At 39.0% G+C, this 18,748-nt stretch overlaps 1 protein-coding gene across 1 annotated transcript; it reads left to right on the top strand.

Moving 5' to 3' along the window:
* Positions 1-649: 649 nt before the first annotated feature.
* LOC121822320 (uncharacterized) lies at positions 650-10,305 on the top strand. The gene is made up of 4 exons (XM_076550594.1): positions 650-864; positions 4,763-4,821; positions 5,837-6,038; positions 9,088-10,305. The coding sequence occupies exons 2-4, from the start codon at positions 4,763-4,765 to the stop codon at positions 9,196-9,198; spliced, it is 372 nt and encodes a 123-aa protein (XP_076406709.1). The 5' UTR covers positions 650-864; the 3' UTR covers positions 9,199-10,305.
* The last annotated feature ends 8,443 nt before the right edge of the window (positions 10,306-18,748 follow it).

The raw sequence follows: 18,748 nt of genomic DNA, 5'->3' as shown, positions 1-18,748 counted from the left end.
GGCCTCTTCTGGCCTCCAGATGCACCAGGCATGCATGTAATGCACAGACATGCATGTAGACAAAACATCTGCACACATAAAATTATATTTTAAGAAAAGATAAAGCATTTTGTGGTCTTATAAAATATGTATCCTATATCTTGTAGTTAGATATGAATGACCCAAAATAAATTAATAAACTTTAAAAACTTATATATGGATTACATTTTAAAGAAAGCCAGGATATTGTCTAATGATGAATTTCAGAATTTTTTAAAACTTAGTTTACTGACTAGTTTTGTTTTAGCAGTTTAAAAACAATTGTGTGTGTGTGTGAGAGAGAGAGAGAGAGAGAGAGACAGAGAGAGAGAGAGAGAGAGAGAGAGAGAGAGAGAGAGAGAGAGAGAGAGAGAGAGAGAGCGCGGCGCGCGCGTGTGCCCAAGCCCACACGCCCACAGTCTCATGCAGGGATGTATGGTGACCAGAGGACAGCTGGACAGTTGACTTTTTCTACTGTCGCTTCGGACAGCTCAGGTCTCAGGCTCACACAGCGAACACTTCCCCCCTATCCTGCCAGCCCTACTGACTGTTTCTCTTACATTACTTCTCTTTCTCTCCCTGTAGCTACTTATCTCTTGATTTATTTTGTTTGTTTGTGTCTCAGAGACAGGGTTTCCATGTGTAGCTCTGGTTGTGACGACCGGGCTGGCCTTGAATTTAGAGATAAGCCTGTTTCTGCCTCCAGTGCTGGGATTGAGGGCGTGCACCACCACACCTGGCGGTCATTTTATTCTTAACTTGGGAGACGTTGACTGTTTCCTGTGGGCAGCGCCGAGAGAGTTGTCACAGTGGAACTGCCGTGAGGCCCCGTGTCTTCCTTCTGAGGTAGGTGTCTTCTGCTCTGGGTCTGTGCTCCTCGTCCTGTACACTGACAGGGAGAGTGGAGCCTCACTAACACATTTCACGGCAGTGTGCTCAGCCAGTGGTCTTCACTTGTTGAGCTGGGTTTTCCTTCACTGTCAAAGGACAGCATAGTACACATCTCTCGGCCAAGCGCTTCGATTGTGATCGCAATGTTTCCTGTGTGTTACTGGGAAACGTTGGTCTTGTGAGGTATTTCTGCTCTCTAGACTAGAAAGAAAGGCTTTGCACGGAAGGCACTGTTTCCCCATTCTGATTCTAGATTTTTGCAACATCCATTCCTACCTTTTCATTCCCACTTTATTACTTGATTTAGCAAACTGACCAGTTTATGCATTGTTTCCATGAATAAAGAACTTAGGATTTTGGTATTTATCCACAATCAAGTTTTATATTGATGCCTTTGTTTAAACCCACTTTTCTTCTTTCTCTCCCTGGACCAGTCTTTGTTAGCTATGTGTTTTATATTTTCAAGAATGCTACTTTATTGTGCATATAAACATGTATAATAACGGTTCCATACCTGACCTAAAATTTTCAACTCAAGAAATCAGATTTGTAACTTAAGTGTTAATTCAGCACCATAGTGAATCATGCACTAAGTTTCAGTTTCCTTCCCTGTGTAGCAGGAATCTTAAAAGTTCTTATTAATAAAAACAAACTTGGAGCCAGGTACTGGGGTCAACGCTGGAAGATCAGAGAAGCAGAACAAGCCACAGTTTCCTCACCTCGCCAATTCCTCAGCTGATCCTGGTTCCTCGGACTGGAAACCTCTGAGTCCTTATCCACATGGATCTCATTTGAACTGCTGCTAAAAGCCGAAAAGCTTAACCAGCTCTAGTTCCTGGTTCTCACGCCTTCTATACCTTTCTGGTTTCTGCCATCACTTCCTGGGATTAAAGGCACAGAGTCACCATGCTTGGCTGTTTCCAGTGTGGCCTTGAACTCACAGAGATCCAGGCAGATCTCTGCCTCTGGAATGCTAGGATTAAAGGCATGTGCTACCACTGCCTAACCTCTATGTTTAATATTGTGGCTGTTCTGTTCTCTTACCCCAGATAAGTTTATTAGAGTGCACAATATTTCAGGGAACACAATACCACCACATCCCGGTGACCCAGTTTCTGGCTCAGTTGTAAGTTTGTTCTTGTGCATCAAGACCGAGAGCCTGAAACAGTGACATATTTTAGTTTCCTTTACACTTAGGCTAATTGAAGTGATAATGGGTCAAAGCTCAAGAAACTGAATTGGGCATTACTTTGGACTAGTATGAATGTGTAATTATAGGTTATATGTGTAATTCTCTCTGCTTCATCTTGTTTAAAAACCAAATCAGAAACACAAAATATAATCATTGCAGAAAAGTAGATGATGGCAGGAGAAGGCATCTGTTAGGAAGTGACGTTTACATCCCTTCAGGTGATGGTCCCTTCTGGCTTGAGTCCTTCAAATGGCTTTTAGATCATATCATATATTTATATACATCCATAAATATATTTTTTATTACAAGTAATATAACACTTTTTGTTATATAGTTTTTACGAGCTTCATGTTGTTGAAGTTAGTTTGTGAAGGTAGTGGTAACTAACCTCTTCTTAAAGCTGGAAAGGTGGATGAATTAGGTTCTCAATGCCCATTTTAGATTACCCACAACTTGTAACTCCAGTTCCATGGGATCTGATGCCTCTGGCCTCTCTCAGCACCCCCGGATCCATGCACCCCCCCCCCCATCACATATACACACAATTAAGATGTGAAAAAATTGAAGACAGTGTAATACCTTTGTATATACTTTTTTCCCTGTGTTTTGTATAGATTTTGAAATATGTTACTAGAGTTAGGGTCAGAAAAAAATCACATTCTTTGGCACCAGGTTTGTTGAAGAAGGCTTTTAAGAGTTTACTAGTAGATAGGATGAGAAACTACACAACTGTTTTGTGAACTTTGTTGATAATCATTGTATCTGCAGCAGTATTTCAGGTGCACTATGAGCCTGTTTAGAAACACCTTTAGACCTGTAATTTTCACAACTTAGACCACTTGGTTGTTTTGTAGCAGTTTTCACAGAACTGGGTAGGAGGGAAGAAAGGTTTTTTTTTTTTTTTTAATTTGAGAGTCTTGAAAAGGATCTTTGAAGAGGAGTTAAACTACAATGCGGGGTAGGAGGTTGGGGTGGTGGTGGACAACTCTTGTTTGTAAGACAGAAATGTGATTCAACCCGGTTTGAAAAAAAGTAAGTGGATTATTTCTTTGTGTAAGAATTTCAAGCTGGGCCAAGGTGGCAGACACCTTTAATTTTGGGCTGTGGCTGGGGAGTGAAGAATGTGAGGCAGGCAGAGACAGGAGCTCGACCTTTTTTGTCTGGGGAGTCGTGGAGCTAAGAGGTGACTTTGGCTGCTCCTTCACTTCTCTGATCTTTCAGCATTTACTCTGATATCTGATTCTGGATTTTTATTGTTAAGACCAATTAGAGTTTGCACTACAGGTGTGTCTCATTGTCATGAAAAGCCTTAGGTTATTAAAACATTTTAAATGCCATATTCTATAGGTCTTTGAAGTGTTTGAAGACCATCTATTTAAAATATATGTTTGGCCGGGAGGTGGTGGCACATGCCTTTAATCCCAGCACTCGGGAGGCAGAGCCAGGTGGATCTCTTGAGTTGAGGCCAGCCTGGGCTACAGAGTGAGATCCAGGACAGGCATCAAAACTACACAGAGAAACCCTGTCTCAAAAAAAAAAAAAAAAAAAAAATCAAGTAAAATAAAAATATCTTTGTATGATCTTGAAAACATGCCTAACATGACTAAGTTTGATTGTTACAGATGACTATTAACCTGTATTTCTTTATTATCCTAAATAGTTTTCAAGGACTAAAATTTACATTTTTGGTTGTGAGCCTAGCCTTTAATGGCTGAGCTATCGCTCCAGGCCAAAATTTACATTTTTAAATAAGCTGCATTGGTACAATATCTTAAACAAGAATAGAAACATATATACAGTATAACAAAAAAACCCTTAAATTTTTATCAATATACAAAACTCCATAACAATGTAAAATATTTGAGACTAGTGGTTGTTCAAAAGTAGACTCAATAATCCACCCTTTTATCTCATCATTTTTATATTCCCCCTTTTTGCCTTTAGAAAGAGATTCTCGAATTTGATGTCCTTTGTTTAGTTTTGTCCTCGACCATGAGCAACAACAACTTGTAACCAAACCCCTAAACAATGACAAATGTCCATAACCCATTGAATGACCAAAAACTACCCACTCCCACCTCTTGGGAAAGTGGTCATCATGTTCTGTAGACTGCTTCCTGTTGTCTGTGGGCGATGACATCTTTGGGAAACCCTGAGAAAACTGGGATAATGGTCAAGTCCTGGAAAAACTAGCCATAACATTCTTGTCCAGGAAAATATGTGTATCTACTGTACTATCAAAGTCCATAACATTAACAAAGAATAAAATTCAGAAAATTAATTTACCTTTCCATTGTGCATTTGTTGAGTTCTATAAGGGTACTTTCATAAAAGTATATGTTGTGTACTGAGGGAAAGGTGGGCAACCGGAAAAGACAGGAAGTGGAGTGTTGCCTCCCAAGTTGTTTACCTAGGAGGCTGCTGCAGCAAGGTTGCCCGGGAACCACCTGGAAAGGTGTTCACCACACTGCAAAAGAATGTTTGTTCTGTGGAAATTTCTACAAACCTCAGGCTGCTCTGGGAACTTTAATATTGTCTTCATTTGAGTTGTTCGCCTGTCCAGCAAGGGGAGTGGAACATACCAGTGTCATTTGGATGTGGAAATGGTCTAGGAATAAGTGAGAATTCATGAATTTTTCCTGGTTTAATTTTCCTGTCTAGATGGGCCAGTCTTCTCTGAAATGCAATCTAGTAGAAATGATACCAAAGATGATCGTGGTGTAAGTATTGGAAATTGAATTCTACCTATGTATCCATAACCAGTTTCTTGATTTTACTAGAACAAGGCTAGAGCTATTCTACTTGTGAATATCAAGATATTAATAAAATATACTTCTGCTTAGCATTATTAGCACTGCTTCATTTCTGGCTTGTAACCTTTGGTGAAATAGTACAAGTGATAAGCCAGGTTTTGATGATGTATGTAAACCTGGCATTTTGGCAGGCTGAGGGAAGGGAATTTTGTGAATTCAAAGTCAGTGTGGGCTCCATAAGGAGATCTTGTCTCAAAAACAACAACAAAAAATCCCAACAAATAATGGGCTGGAGAATTGGCTTAGAGGTTAAGAGCACTGGCTGCTCTCCTAGAGGACCTGGGTTTGGTTCCCAGCACCCTCGTGGTGGCTCACAACTATTCTATTCCAGTCTCAAGGGATCTGAAGCTCTATTCTATTCTCCAAGAACACTGAATGTACATGCAGACATACATGCAGGCAAACCCCCCATACATGTGAAATAAATAGAACATATTAAAAGAAATGAGAAAGAAACCTGACAGCTCCCACCTTAAAAAACAAGTACTTTTAGATGGATTTTAAAGATTCTTCACTCGCTGAACACAATTTCAGAGTTTCTTCCTTGAAGTTTTATTTGAATCTTAAAATATATTTTAGTTTTAAAATATAACATTGATTTTGGCCATTATGAGATGATCAGTATCTTCACATTTTCTTCTTGAGTGTGTATTTGATAAACTCCTGCTTAAGTGTGAGCTGGGTAGAGACGATTACTGCCATGCTTAGGTTCTCTGTTGAGTTAGTAAAAATACTTATTAGGCTAGGGAACAAGTGGTTCCTACACTGGTGTGAAAACCTGAGCCTGTTCTCCGGCTTTCTAGAATGTCATGGACCGCTTTTGGTGTAGGTGCCTACATGCTTTCTTCTATGCCTGATGCTCCCAGGAAAGGAGCTGTGAATCGAGCCACTTTACTGACTGCTGACTGTCAATCTGTTACAGAACTCAAAAGTGCCTGATTCTCCTGGTCATGGCTTTGTCCCTCCACCGGGTCCCCCAGTTCCTCCTGTGGACCCAAGGAGCCAGTTTATGGGAAGGGCCTGCCCCTTCCCCCCACCTTCTCCAAGAAACATCTATGGAGCTCCTCCAGATTATTATTCTCCACCTAACGATATCCCTGGCCCACCACATCTTCCATTCCCAGGTAGGCTTTTTTTAGAGTCCATGTATGTGTCAACATTTATCTGTGCTTTTCTTCAAGTTTGATTCCTGCTGCTGTGTAGCTAGAGTTTTTTTGTTCCTGCCTGGCCCATGGTAGGACAAATCTCTCTCACCCATCAGTCCCGCAGCTGCTCAGACCCAACCAAGTAAACACACAGAGACTTATATTACTTATAAACTGTATGGCCATTGCAGGCTTTTTGTTATCTAGTTCTCCTATCTTTTTTTTTTTTTTTTTTTTGTTTTTTGTTTTTTCGAGACAGGGTTTCTCTGTGTAGCTTTGCGCCTTTCCTGGAACTCGCTTTGGAGACCAGGCTGGCCTCGAACTCACAGAGATCCGCCTGTCTCTGCCTCCCAAGTGCTGGGATTAAAGGCGTGCGCCACCACCACCGGGTTAGTTCTTCTATCTTAAATTAACCCATTTCTATTAGTCTATAAGTTGTCACGTGGCTCGTGGCTTACCGGTACCTTACATTTTGCTTGTCTAGTCGGTGGCTGGCAGTGGCTCCTTTCTGTCTTTTACTTTTTAGAATTTTTTTGTTTGTTTGTTTGTCTCGCCTATATTTTTTGTCTGTCTACTGGCCAATCAGTGTTTTATTTATTAACCAATCAGAGTAACCCATTTAACATATGAAACATCCCACAGCACTTCCCCTTTTCTTTCTTTTTTTTTTAAAAGGATGGTTTTAACTTTTACATAGTAAAATTACATATAACAAAACAATTATCAAGCAAGAATTATAGTTATAATATCTAGTTTATTTATAATATCTAGTCTATTTGTATTTGGCAAAATAAAAGAAGATATCCTATCTAACCTATATTTATTAGTCTAAGGTTTTATATCTAATTTATTTTTTATCATAACTGAGGAGATTATAACAATCTAGTCTTTAACTACATCAAAGACCCCAGAAGGATATATTATTACCTGAGGAATGGGAGAAGGATGTAAGCAACTTTCGGGAGTCTTGCAGGGTAGACAGAGACAGCTGGCAGCCTAGACAGTCACCTAATGTTCCTTTGCAAAGTTGGGGCATCTGTATTCAGCCCACAATCCTAGAGTCTCTCAGTCCTTTTTTTTTTTTAAATTTTATTTATTTTATTTTACAATACCATTCAGTTCTACATATCAGCCACGGGTTCCCCTATTCTCACCCCTCCTACCCCCTCCCCTTACCCCCAGCCCACCCCCCATTCCCACCTCCTCCAGGGCAAATCCTCCCCCAAGGACTGCGATCAACCTGGTAGACTCAGTCCAGGCAGGTCCAGTCCCTTCCTCCCAGCCTAAGCCAAGTATCCCTGCATAAGCTCCAGGTTTCAAACAGCCAACTCTCTCAGTCATTTTTCTTTATGTCCTGTAGAATGTCTGGCAGTTTTCTCTGTGAAGCAGGAACCTGAAGGACCATTTCACCAAGGAAAGTTCAATGGTCACCTTCCTATGGGTCCTGTATGTCCAGTTGATATATTTTTTTTAAGTAGTACAGGCAAGAACAGTTTTTTGTCCAAATGGCTATTTTTGTCAAGAAGAAGATAAACTCTATATAGAGTTTCTTTGATGCCCATCCTCCTCTCTTAAGTAAATCGGTGATGCCAAGAGCAGACATGTCTCACTGTCCAGAAAGTCTAAATTTTTAAAAACATTTTAAATGTCATATTCTGTAGGTCTTTGAAGTATTTGAAGTTTACCTGTCTATCTGAAATATATCTATGTATACCTAGAAAACAACATGACTATAAGTTTGACTATCATAGAAGATTAATTATTAATCTGTATTTCTTAATTATCCATTACAATCTAAATGAGTTATATAAACATAATACCTTAAACAGAGTAGAAATATATATACAGTATAACAAAATTAACTTCAAAATTGTATCAATAAACTAAAATCTATACCAATGTAAAACATTTTTAACAAGTTGTTGCTCTTTAAAAGTAGGTTCATTAATCGACCCTTTTCTGAGGGGCAGGATGATAGCGGCAGCGAAGAGTAAGAAAGGTGGTTTTAAGTCTCAGCTCTCCGCTACTGCTCTGACCTCTTGGGTTTTTAACTCTGTATTTGGCTCTGTGTTTCTTATTTAATAAGATGGTTACATCTACACTGCTGTGATAAACACTGACCAGAACCAGCTTGAGGAGGAGAGCGTTTACATGGCTCACAGGTTATAGTCCAGCAACAAAGGAAGCCAAGGCTTCACCTTCATCCACCTTAGCTAATTTTGAATTTTAACTGTATTATGATAGTTCAGAGAATCACTGAATGTATAAGCAGTTTTAAGTTTAAAATTATGTGTATTTAATTTGATAGAAATGTATTGTGTTCATTATTAAAATAATTATATTTTAGTCAAGATTACTGACTAAAGTGTTTTAAAGTCTTTTTCATAAATAGTTCCCACCTGATCATATTTATTTAAAATCTAAGATCATATTTAGTTATTTGTTGAACTTAACTGAAATTCCTTCATACCCTTACATTTTAAAATAAAAATAATTTGTTGCTTTTACAGCATACTTTACCCTTTGGAACCACAGGTTTCTACACAGTAAATGATGTTTTCAAGTACTAGACAAGAACCAGCTTGGTTGTCCTAGGTAGCTGCTCTCTGATCTCATCTCTAGTTTTAAAGTTCTAGGTGAATCAAATGAATTTTGTTTGGTAAGTTTTAAGAAGGTCCTTGGCATTACAGGAAATGTTTTTTAGTAGACTATCAGGTCAGAATCATTGACCTGAATGCTAAGTTTGAAAATCTGACTACATTGAAAACCTGTTTTAAAGTAAGCCTTGAGTGTATTGAGATCTTGTGTAACTGCCAAGATAAGACAAACATACCTGAAATTAATGATATTCTTATTAATCCTATGTAGTGGAAGAAGTACATTTTTCAATATCAAAATTAATTTGTGAGATCAAATATTCTGGTGTGGGTGTTTGAATATCAGAATAACTACCGGAGCTAGTGGTTTTTAACAAGTGTGTAGTTTGGGGTTTCAACTTCCAATGTCCTTTGCTAATCTCTTTGAACAGGGAGAAATGTGTACCCACCGAGGGGCTTTCCACCTTACCTTCCCCCAAGAGCTGAGTTTTCTTCCTCACCCCCACATCCTGAAAGCAGACATGAGCTCCCTCCAGACTTGATTTCACCTTCAAAAGAACCTGCAGAGGAACTTCAGAAACCTAAGAGAAGTCGGGTGTCATTTTCTTCCCATATTGAGTTTATATAACTCCTATTACCCATGCAATTATTTTTTGCTCAAATGGAAGCTTAAGGGAATTATAATTCTTAGGATAGTATTTTGTAAATAAATATGATTTAAATATGAATCTCATGAGTAAGTTATTTCCATTTTATTTTATTCTGAATAGTATATTTTACTTTGATTACCTCATCCATAATTATGGTAGTTTTATATATGTACTCTTATAGTTGGGGATATCTTTTTTTTTTTATGCCGAATGCCGTTTATTGAAGGAGAGAGGAGGTCTTAAATACAGGCCTACAGCACAATGGGAGAACCCTGGAGGGCAGAAGTTCACTATAGATGTTTTACAATCTTGCATCTAAGCTGTTAATGTCCATTGTGCAGGATACATAGATAAGGAACTTCCCTTAAGCATTCAGGAGGGTGAAACCCGGGAGGGAATTAGCATAGGGAGGATATCAAGGTCAAGGTCAGCAAGCAAGGCAACAGTTATCCAAAACGGGGGCCAGGGACTTACATGTCCCCCTTTTACTAATAAATGAGATTCTGATTTAGGTTGCACGGGATGTCAGCAGGTCACCTTACCCGTCATGGAGATGCCTGCCCAGGCCACACAGGTGCTGTCTTAGGTTGGTGAGCGGCCCCTCTCCCCAGGCATTACCCGTCTCTGAATACTCATTATCATACTCGCTCAATTGTGTGTGAGCTGCAGAGTTAACTGCTGCCAAAGATCTCAAAGTGGCATTGGGCTTGCAATCTGTGCGACAGAGAAAAGACCAACAGAAGTCCTAACCTACCCATAGCCAGTAGGCTAAAGGCAACTGAGCCATTCCCTTCCTTAACGAGGATTACTGCAAACTGGAGTCCTTGTAAGATGGTATCCCAAAAGCAAATTATGGTAGTTTTATGTATGTAATCTTATAGTTGGGGATATCTTAACCTCAAAAGGCTGTGTCTTTATACCAGGAATGTGTTCACCGTGGTTGTAGACAAATGTAAAAGTAACTTTATGTATAATGAAATAAATTTTAATTGATTTAAAGTCTTGTTTGGCATTGCTAATAATAAAACCAGCCAGTTTCACATAAACATGGTTCCATAAATTAGTCTTTTTACCTGTAGCAATAATTCAGTGATTCAAAAGTCAAGCAGTTGGGGCTGCAGAGACGGTGGCTCAGTGGTTAAGAGTACTGGCTGCTCTTCCAGAGGACTTGGGTTTGGTTCCCAGAATCCACATGGCAGTCCCAAGCCTCTGTAACTCCAGCTCCAGGGAATCCAATGGCCTCTTCTGGCCTCCAGATGCACCAGGCATGCATGTAATGCACAGACATGCATGTAGACAAAACATCTGCACACATAAAATTTATTTTAAGAAAAGATAAAGCATTTTGTGGTCTTATAAAATATGTATCCTACTTCTTGTAGTTAGATATGAATGCCCAAAATAAATTAATAAACTTTAAAAAGTTAAATATGGATTACATTTTAATATGTGTATCTACTGTACTATCAGGACTCAGGAGTTCAAGGCCTGAGTAGTCTACAGAGTGCATTCCACAACAGCCAGAGCTGTTACACAGAGAACCCCCACACATCCTCTCAAAAAAAAAAAAAAAAAAAAAGAATTTCAAAGATTTCTATGGTGTAGTGTGGGCAGATATTTCTTTGGGCTGCCTGCTTACCAATAATGACACAGAAACTTCTTACTAAAATTGTGAACGCTTGGCTAACAGCTTAGGCTTGTGGTTTAGCTAGCTCTTATAACTTAAATGAACCCGTTTCTATTAATCTAAGGGCTGCCACATTGCTCGTAGCTTGTTACCTCATCTCCTACATGACCTTCCTCTGCATCTCCTGGCGACACTACCTTCTTCCCAGCATCCTCTCTGCCCTGAAAATCCTGCCTAGCTATTAGCAGCTTTTTATTAAACCAATCAAAGTGACACATCTTCACAGTGTACAAAGAGATTATTCCACAACAATTCCTTTTTGTCTAAATAAAAAGGAAAGATTTTAACTCTAATAATAAACTATATATAAGAACAATCATCAAGCAAGAATTCACAATATCCAATCCATGTGCATTTGGCATATTTAGAGAAAATGCTCCATTATCTACCCTATCTTGTTGAATTCAAAGGTTTTTATTATTTTTTAAAGATTTATTTATTTATTATGTATACAGTACTCTGTCTGCATGTATGCCTGCAGGCCAGTAGAGGGAGCCAGATCTCACTACAGATGGTTGTGAGCCATCATATGGGTGCTGGGAATTGAACTCAGGACCTCTGGAAGAACAGCCAGTGTTCTTAGCCTCTGAGCCATCTCTCCAGCCCCGAATTCAAAGTTTTATACCTAAACCATTTTTTTTTTTACTATAACTTATACTACCATCCTAAAAATATCTTTGTAGACCTTAAGTAAAACATGGTTTTAGAGAAACAACTTAAGCTTTTATGTTTTTTAACCTTATAACTTTACATCTCTTATGTAAGTTCTTTCCTGAATTTGGTAACAAGAGAAACTGTAAAACTATAACTATCTAGTCTTCAATCTCTATCAGAGACGCATGAAGGATAAAATATTACTTGAGTTAACAGGAAGTGCAGAAAATGCAACTTCCATAACTAACAAATGACAGAGACATCTTGCTGCCTTGGACAGTCACCCCAAGTTTCTCTGTAATGTTGTGTCATCCAACTTCAGCCTACAGTCCTAAAATATCTGACAGACTGTTCTGTGAAGCAGGAATTTTGAAGGGCTATCCTACCTTGTCTTGGCAGTTTGGCAGATGCTTTCTTTTGTGTCCCACTTATCCAATTTGGGCAGCATGTCAGCAATTGAGGCAAGGGCAGTTTCTTTGCCCATTGGCTGACTTTACCACAAATGAAAGCAAACTCCATATGGAGGTTTTCTTTGGTGTCCATCTTCCTTTTATGAAGTAGATTGGTGCTGCCAGGAGCAGATGTATGTGGTGATAATTTGCTTGTGCTCTAACACATAAAGCTTGCAAGAAGATCAGAGGGTGGAGCTAGCCATTAGTTAACCATAGAGGTCTGGAGGTCTGTGTAGAAAGGAGACAGGAAATGATATGGCTTGGTGATGAGAGGAATATAAGGCAGGTGTAGACAGGAGCTCAACTCTTTTTGGTCTGAGGAGTTGTGTAGGTAAGAGGTGACTTTGGCTGTTCTTTTACTTCTTTGATCTTTCAGCATTTATCCTGATATCTGACTCTGGGTTTTTGTTACTAAGACCAATTAGAATTCCCGCTACAGATATGTCTCATTGTCATGAAAAGCCTTAGGTTATTAAAACATTTTAAATGCCATGTTCTATAGGTCTTTAAAGTGTTTGAAGACTATTTAAAATATATCTTTGTATGACCTTGAAAACATGCCTAACATGACTAAGTTTGATTGTTACAGATGACTATTAACCTGTATTCTTTATTATCCTAAAGAGTTTTTAAGGACTAAAACTTTACCTTTTTAAATAAGCTGCATTGGTACAATATCTTCAACAAGAATAAAAATATATATACAATATAACAACAAAAACCTGTTGATGTAACCAATCATCTTATTAAAATAAGAAACACAGAGCCAATGTAAAAGAGAAAGCCGAGAGGTCAGAGCTCAGAGATAAAATCTTACCTCCTGCAGTGCTCCTAACTTCCCCGCGAGAGAGCTACTTCCTGTTTGTCTGTGTTTAAATAGTCTTTCTGTTCTGCCTTCTCATTGGTTCTAAACCCAACCACATGACTGCCTCATCACTGCCTGTAAGTACCGCCCTCCAGGTCTTAAAGGCATATGTCTCCAATACTGGCTGTATCCCTGAACACACAGAAATCTACCTAGCTCTTCTAACCACCACGCTCTTGCTATGGCTCTAATAGCTCTGACCCCAGGGCAACTTTATTTATTAACATAAAATTAAAATTACATTTCAGTACAAATAAAATATCACCATATTTCCCCTTTTCTATTTTAATAAAAAGAAAAAAGGCAAAAGGTTATAACTAACAAAAGAAAAACTATATACAAAAGTACAATAACTATATACAATATATACAAGTAACAAATACATAAACAATGTCTAGTCCATTTGTTTTTGACAAATCAGAGAAAATAATTCCCTTATCTATCCTATTTTAGTAAGTCCAAAATGTATCTCATTCACTTTCTATCCTAATTAATCTTCAACTATAACTAACTAATCTTCAACTCCCTCAGAGACCCAAGAAGGAAATAATATTAGCTAACAAAAATAAAAACAGGAAGTGCACAAAAGCAACTTCCAAAAATTTTGTGAGTTGACAGAAACAGCCAGCTGCTTGGACAGTCACCTGAGGTTTCTCCGCAGTGTTGGAGCATCATCTTCAGCCTATAGGCTTATCGTATCTGACAGACTCATTTGTGAAGTAGGTTGTACACAAGGTCAACAGTTCAACCTCACATTGGGTGAGAGCAGTCCATGTACCAGAAACACCTGAATTCCACTAGTGTCATGTCATGATTCAGGATTTTAAATTCTGGAAATTGTTGATGGTTTTTGAATTCAGCTGTCCATTCTTCTTGGCTGTGTATATATGGCTTCATCTCAGCATCCCCTTCTTCTCCACATCCCTCTATTAAATGCCAGTCTACTATTGAGAGGCGTGAGCTTTCAGTTGCTGTTCCATTGCACAACAGAAGCCATTGGCCCACTGCCTGTTCAGCTGCCTTCAAAGAAAAGGGCAGTGTACCTTTTCCAGATTGTGAAGGCCACTTCAGGGATGGTGCCATATTGTCCTGGCCTCAGAAGATGCCTTCTGATAAAGCCATAACCACACTTGTTTTGGCAGGAATTGGTAGTCCTTTGTTTCGTGTTCTGTCTGTCCATTTTGTCCTGTTGATTTGAGGATACTTTGTTGTCCAGTGGCTAACTTTTGCCACAATGAAAGTTAACTCCATATGCAGTTTCTTCAATGCCCATATTTTCTCTGAAGTAGATTGGTACTGCCAGGAGCCGACATGTCTCAAAAAAGAAAAATTTCTAAGTTATTAAAACATTTTAAATGCCATATTCTGTAGATCTCTGAAGGGTTTGAAGATGACCTGTCTAAAATATATCTGCTCAATTTTTTAAAACATATCTAATATGACTACAATTTCTATTGTAATATCTAACTACTTTTATTTCTTTATATCCTAATAGTTGGTAATAATGTAAAGTATTTAAAACTAGCAATTGTCTTTTTCTTTTCTTTTCTTTCTTTCTTTTTTTTTTTAAAACAAGAACCTTAAATCTAATCTCCTTTGCTTAGCCTTTTTCCTAAGCCTTGACAACAACGTGTAACCAACCCCCCTAAACACTGAAAATTATCCCAGACCCAAAACCCATTAAAAAGACCAAAAAAAAACCACCCGCCCCACACCACCTCTTTGGGAATGTGGGCGTCATTCTTAAAATTGCTTCCTGCTGGGTATGGGCGAAGGTATCTTTATCCTGAAAGAAAAATTTTAGGTTAATTGTCAAATTCTAGGAAAGGTAACTATATCCTTCATTATTATCCAGTCTGTGTATAAAGCCAAAGTTCAGGGTTTATCTCAAGTCCTTATTCAAGTAGTCTGTGAGACTTGATCATCTCAGCTAGTCATCTCAAAATTGCTCTGAGCACCTTGTAGTTCAAAGCTGATCTGTAGATGATGTTTGTCAGCTTAGTTATATTATTATTGTCCACGTGGAATTGTTGTTGTTGTTGTTGTGGGGCCCCATCTTCTTTCCGGAGACTTCAGTTGATGTTAGGCCTGGCCATGATTTCCTGCAGAAAACTGATAAGAGACTCGAACACAAAGACATATATATGCAGCTAATTGAAGCCTTTTTTCTAGAATTAGTTAGTACTCTATATGACCATTCATATCTTAACAAAGTTTAAAATGTATATGTATATATTAATCTTGTAAATTTTGATATAAAATTTATACTTTAAGAAAAGTTTAAAGAAATAAAAAAAAGTTTAAAGAATAAAAATATATATACAATATAACAACAAAAACCCTTAAATTTATATCAATATGCAAAACTCCATACCAAAATGTAAAATATTTGAGACTAGTGATTGTTCAAAAGCAGACTCAATAATCCACCCTTTTATCTCATCATTTTTATATTATATTCCCCCTTTTTTGCCTTTAGAGATTCTTGAATTTAATGTCCTTTGTTTAGTTTTCTCCCCAGCCATGAACAACTTGTAACCAAGCCCCCTAAATGATGACAAATGTCCATAACCCATTGAATGACCAAAAACTAACCACTCCCACCTCTTGGGAAAGTGGTCATCATGTTCTCTAGACTGCTTCCTGTTGTCTGTGGGTGATGACATCTTTGGGAAACCCTGAGAAAATTAGGATAATGGTCATTTGGAAAAACTAGCCATAACATTTGTTGTCCAGTGTCTGTGCAATGGGAAAGCACAAGACTTATCTGTAGACCTGGCTGGAATAGTCTTATCAGGCTGGACTATTTCAGCTAGCAACCTTGAAGCTGTTCTGGATACAGAACTCTTGAGCAAACTGTAACACAGGCACTCTAAGGAGCTGGATCACTTGGCCCACCTGTTTTCATTAGTATCTGGTCTCCTTGCTCTGAAAATACAAACTTTCAAAGGTAACATATATATCTGCATTAACACACATATGGACTGCACTATATGCAAGCCAGCCGAAGACAATTTTTTTGTTTTAAGTTTGAGCAGGTAAAATATATGTGACCTGTCTAGTAGTTCTCTAGCTTTATGTTTTTAGTCTCTAGCCAGGATTTTCAGGGGTTTTCCCCCAATCAAACCTGATGTGTATCAATCTTCAAGGAATCCACAGCCTTTCGTTTTCTGTGGAAACTAAAGTATAACCTCTTCCCCAAAGCAATACATTTTCTGAATTCCATTTTAATGTTAAGGCATCCTAAAGTATGTGTCATGTCATAAGCCCAAGCAAGGCAGTTTCTGCATCTTTGTGTTCAACCGTAAGAACACTGTCCTTCCCAGCCCCACACTACTGGCTCCCTAAATTCTTTAATCATGGGGTGGTGGGAGGTATGGAAAAATTGTTTGACTCATTTTGTTCATACTGTCTTTTTGGCAGTGCTGGTGTCTTTGTTAGGGTTTTTATTGCTGTGAAGAGACACCATGACCATAACAACTCTTAAAAGGGGTGGCTTGCTTACAGTTTCAAAGGTTCAGTCCATTATCATCATGATGGGGAGCATGGCAGCATGCATGCAGACATGGTGCTGGAGTTGAGAGTGCTACATCTTGTAGGCAACAAGAAGTTGACTGTCACACTGAGCCATTTTCTTTCAAACCTCCACATTCTACTTCCTGGCTCCCAAAGGCTGATAGCCATATCACAATGCAAAAAATGCACTCAATCCAACTTCAGAAGTCCCCATAGTCTATAACAGTCTCAAACTTGTTTAAGAGTCCAAAGTCCAAGGTCTCTTCTGAGATGCATGGCACTCCCTTAACTGTAAATCTCACTGGTAAAAATAAAAAATCAGATCACATTCTTCCAACATAAAATGGCACAGGATATACATTATCATTTCAAATTGCAGGGAAGGGAGCATTATGAGGAAATACTGGACAAAAGCAAGACAGAAAACCAGCTAGGCAAACTCCAAACTCTGCATCTCCATGTCTGATATCAAAACACTCCAGATCTCCAACTCTGTTCAGCTTTGTTGGCCGCAGCACACATCTTTCTCTTGGGCTGGTCCCACTCCCTCCTAGTAGCTTCCCTTGGCATTCCTAGCTCTGGCATCTTTTGGGTTCTCCAAGGCAATCCAGGCTTCATCCTCACAGCTTCACTCAATGACCTCTCTGCTAGGCCTCCATTCAGGGACACTTCTGACACATGCCTGGTCTCAGCAGCTTTATTCCATACCTTCTTTCTTCTCTTTCCCTAAGACTAGAACTACATGGGGAAAGCTGCCAAGTTCTGCTGCTTGCTGGGGCTGGAACATGGTACCCTCATTCAATTACATCTTCACTGTCTAAACTTGGCTGTCCTGAAATGTGATCAGTAGATGGGGCTGGCCTTAAACTCAGAGATCTGCTAGCCTCTGTCTTCCCAGTTCTGGGATTAAAGGTGTGCCCCACCACTCCCGGCTCTAAATTTTTTAGTTCCTTTTCACAAGTTGGAAGCTTAGCTGGATGTGATCTTGCCCTGTTGTAGAATATTATTTTAAGGTGTGTTACTTTTGTTCATGTTGCATTTGTTTAACTCTGTGAAGCTGCATTACTGTGCCTGTCTAAAAACACCTGGTGGTCTAATAAAGAACAGCCAATAGCAAGGCAGGAGACAAGATAGGCGGGACTGGTAGGCAGAGAGAATAAATAGGAGAAATTTTGGAGGAGGAGAAAAAGAAGAAAGAAACAAAGAAAGTTATACAGAAATAGAAAAGGAAAGAGAAGTAGCCAGAGAAGGAAGAGGATTCCAGGGGCCAGCCACTCAGCTACACAGCAAGCCATGGAGTAAGATTAAGATTTACAGAAGTAAGAGAACAGGAAAAGCCCAGAGGCAAAATGTAGATGGGATAATTTAAGGAAAGCTGGCAAGAAACAAGCCAAGCTAAGGTTGGGCATTCGTAATTAAAAATAAGCATCTGTGTATGATTTATTTGGGAGCTGGGTGTCGAGCCCCTCAAAAGAGCAGAAATAAACAACATTGCCCTGAGGTCACCACTCCCTTTATTCCATTTCTTAGTCCGTTTATCTTCTTGTACATAGGGTTTAGCTCCATTCCACTTCCTGGAGCTCTTTGTCTCCACAAAATTTACATCTTGTAATTTACCCTGCTCAGCTTGCTCCTTTTCATTATAAATCTTCATTGGGGTTACCACTAAAAACCACACAAGTGTCTATACTAGGCTGTTTCGAGATTTCTTCTGCCAAGAGAATTAATCCAAAACACTTCATTCAAACTCTTCGGGCAAGGACAAAAGGCAACCACTTTCTTCACAAAATATTACAAGAATGATCTCTAGGCAACATACTAAAATTCTTCTTCTCTGAAACCTCGAGTGAGCCCCCCATAGTTCAAATAACTTAGTACCACTGTCTTCCATGCTCCTACTCGTATGGCTTAAAGCATTCCAACTGCTTCCCAAACCCAAAGCACCAAAGTCCAAATTCCTTCAAACACACACAGTCAGGCCTACCACAGCAAAACCTCAGTCTCTGGTACCAACTTCTTAGTTTGGGTTTTTATTGCTATGAAGAGACACCATGACCAAGGCAACTTTTATAAGAAAATATTTAATTAGGGCGGCTTCCTACAGTTTCAGAGGTTCAGTCCATTATCATTGTAACAGGGAGCATGGCAGCATGGATGCTGATGTGGTACTGGAGCTGAGAGTACTACATCTTGCAGGCAATAGGAAGTCAACCGTCTTACAGAGGGAAGCTTAAGCAAAAAAGACTTCAAAGCCCATCCCCACAGTGA

The sequence above is a fragment of the Peromyscus maniculatus genome, chromosome 14 (genome assembly GCF_049852395.1).
Source record: "Peromyscus maniculatus bairdii isolate BWxNUB_F1_BW_parent chromosome 14, HU_Pman_BW_mat_3.1, whole genome shotgun sequence".
Lineage (NCBI taxonomy): Eukaryota > Metazoa > Chordata > Mammalia > Rodentia > Cricetidae > Peromyscus > Peromyscus maniculatus.
Note: the sequence above shows the minus strand (reverse complement) of the source record. Positions and strands in the feature narration are given on the sequence as shown.

Excerpts from the sequence above, each read along its gene's own strand:
- LOC121822320 (XM_076550594.1), top strand. The coding sequence starts at position 4,763 with ATGGGCCAGTCTTCTCTGAAATGCAATCTAGTAGAAATGATACCAAAG. Across the intron at positions 4,822-5,836 it reads ATACCAAAGATGATCGTGGT|AACTCAAAAGTGCCTGATTC; the intron begins GTAAGTATTGGA and ends AATCTGTTACAG. Across the intron at positions 6,039-9,087 it reads ACCACATCTTCCATTCCCAG|GGAGAAATGTGTACCCACCG; the intron begins GTAGGCTTTTTT and ends CTCTTTGAACAG.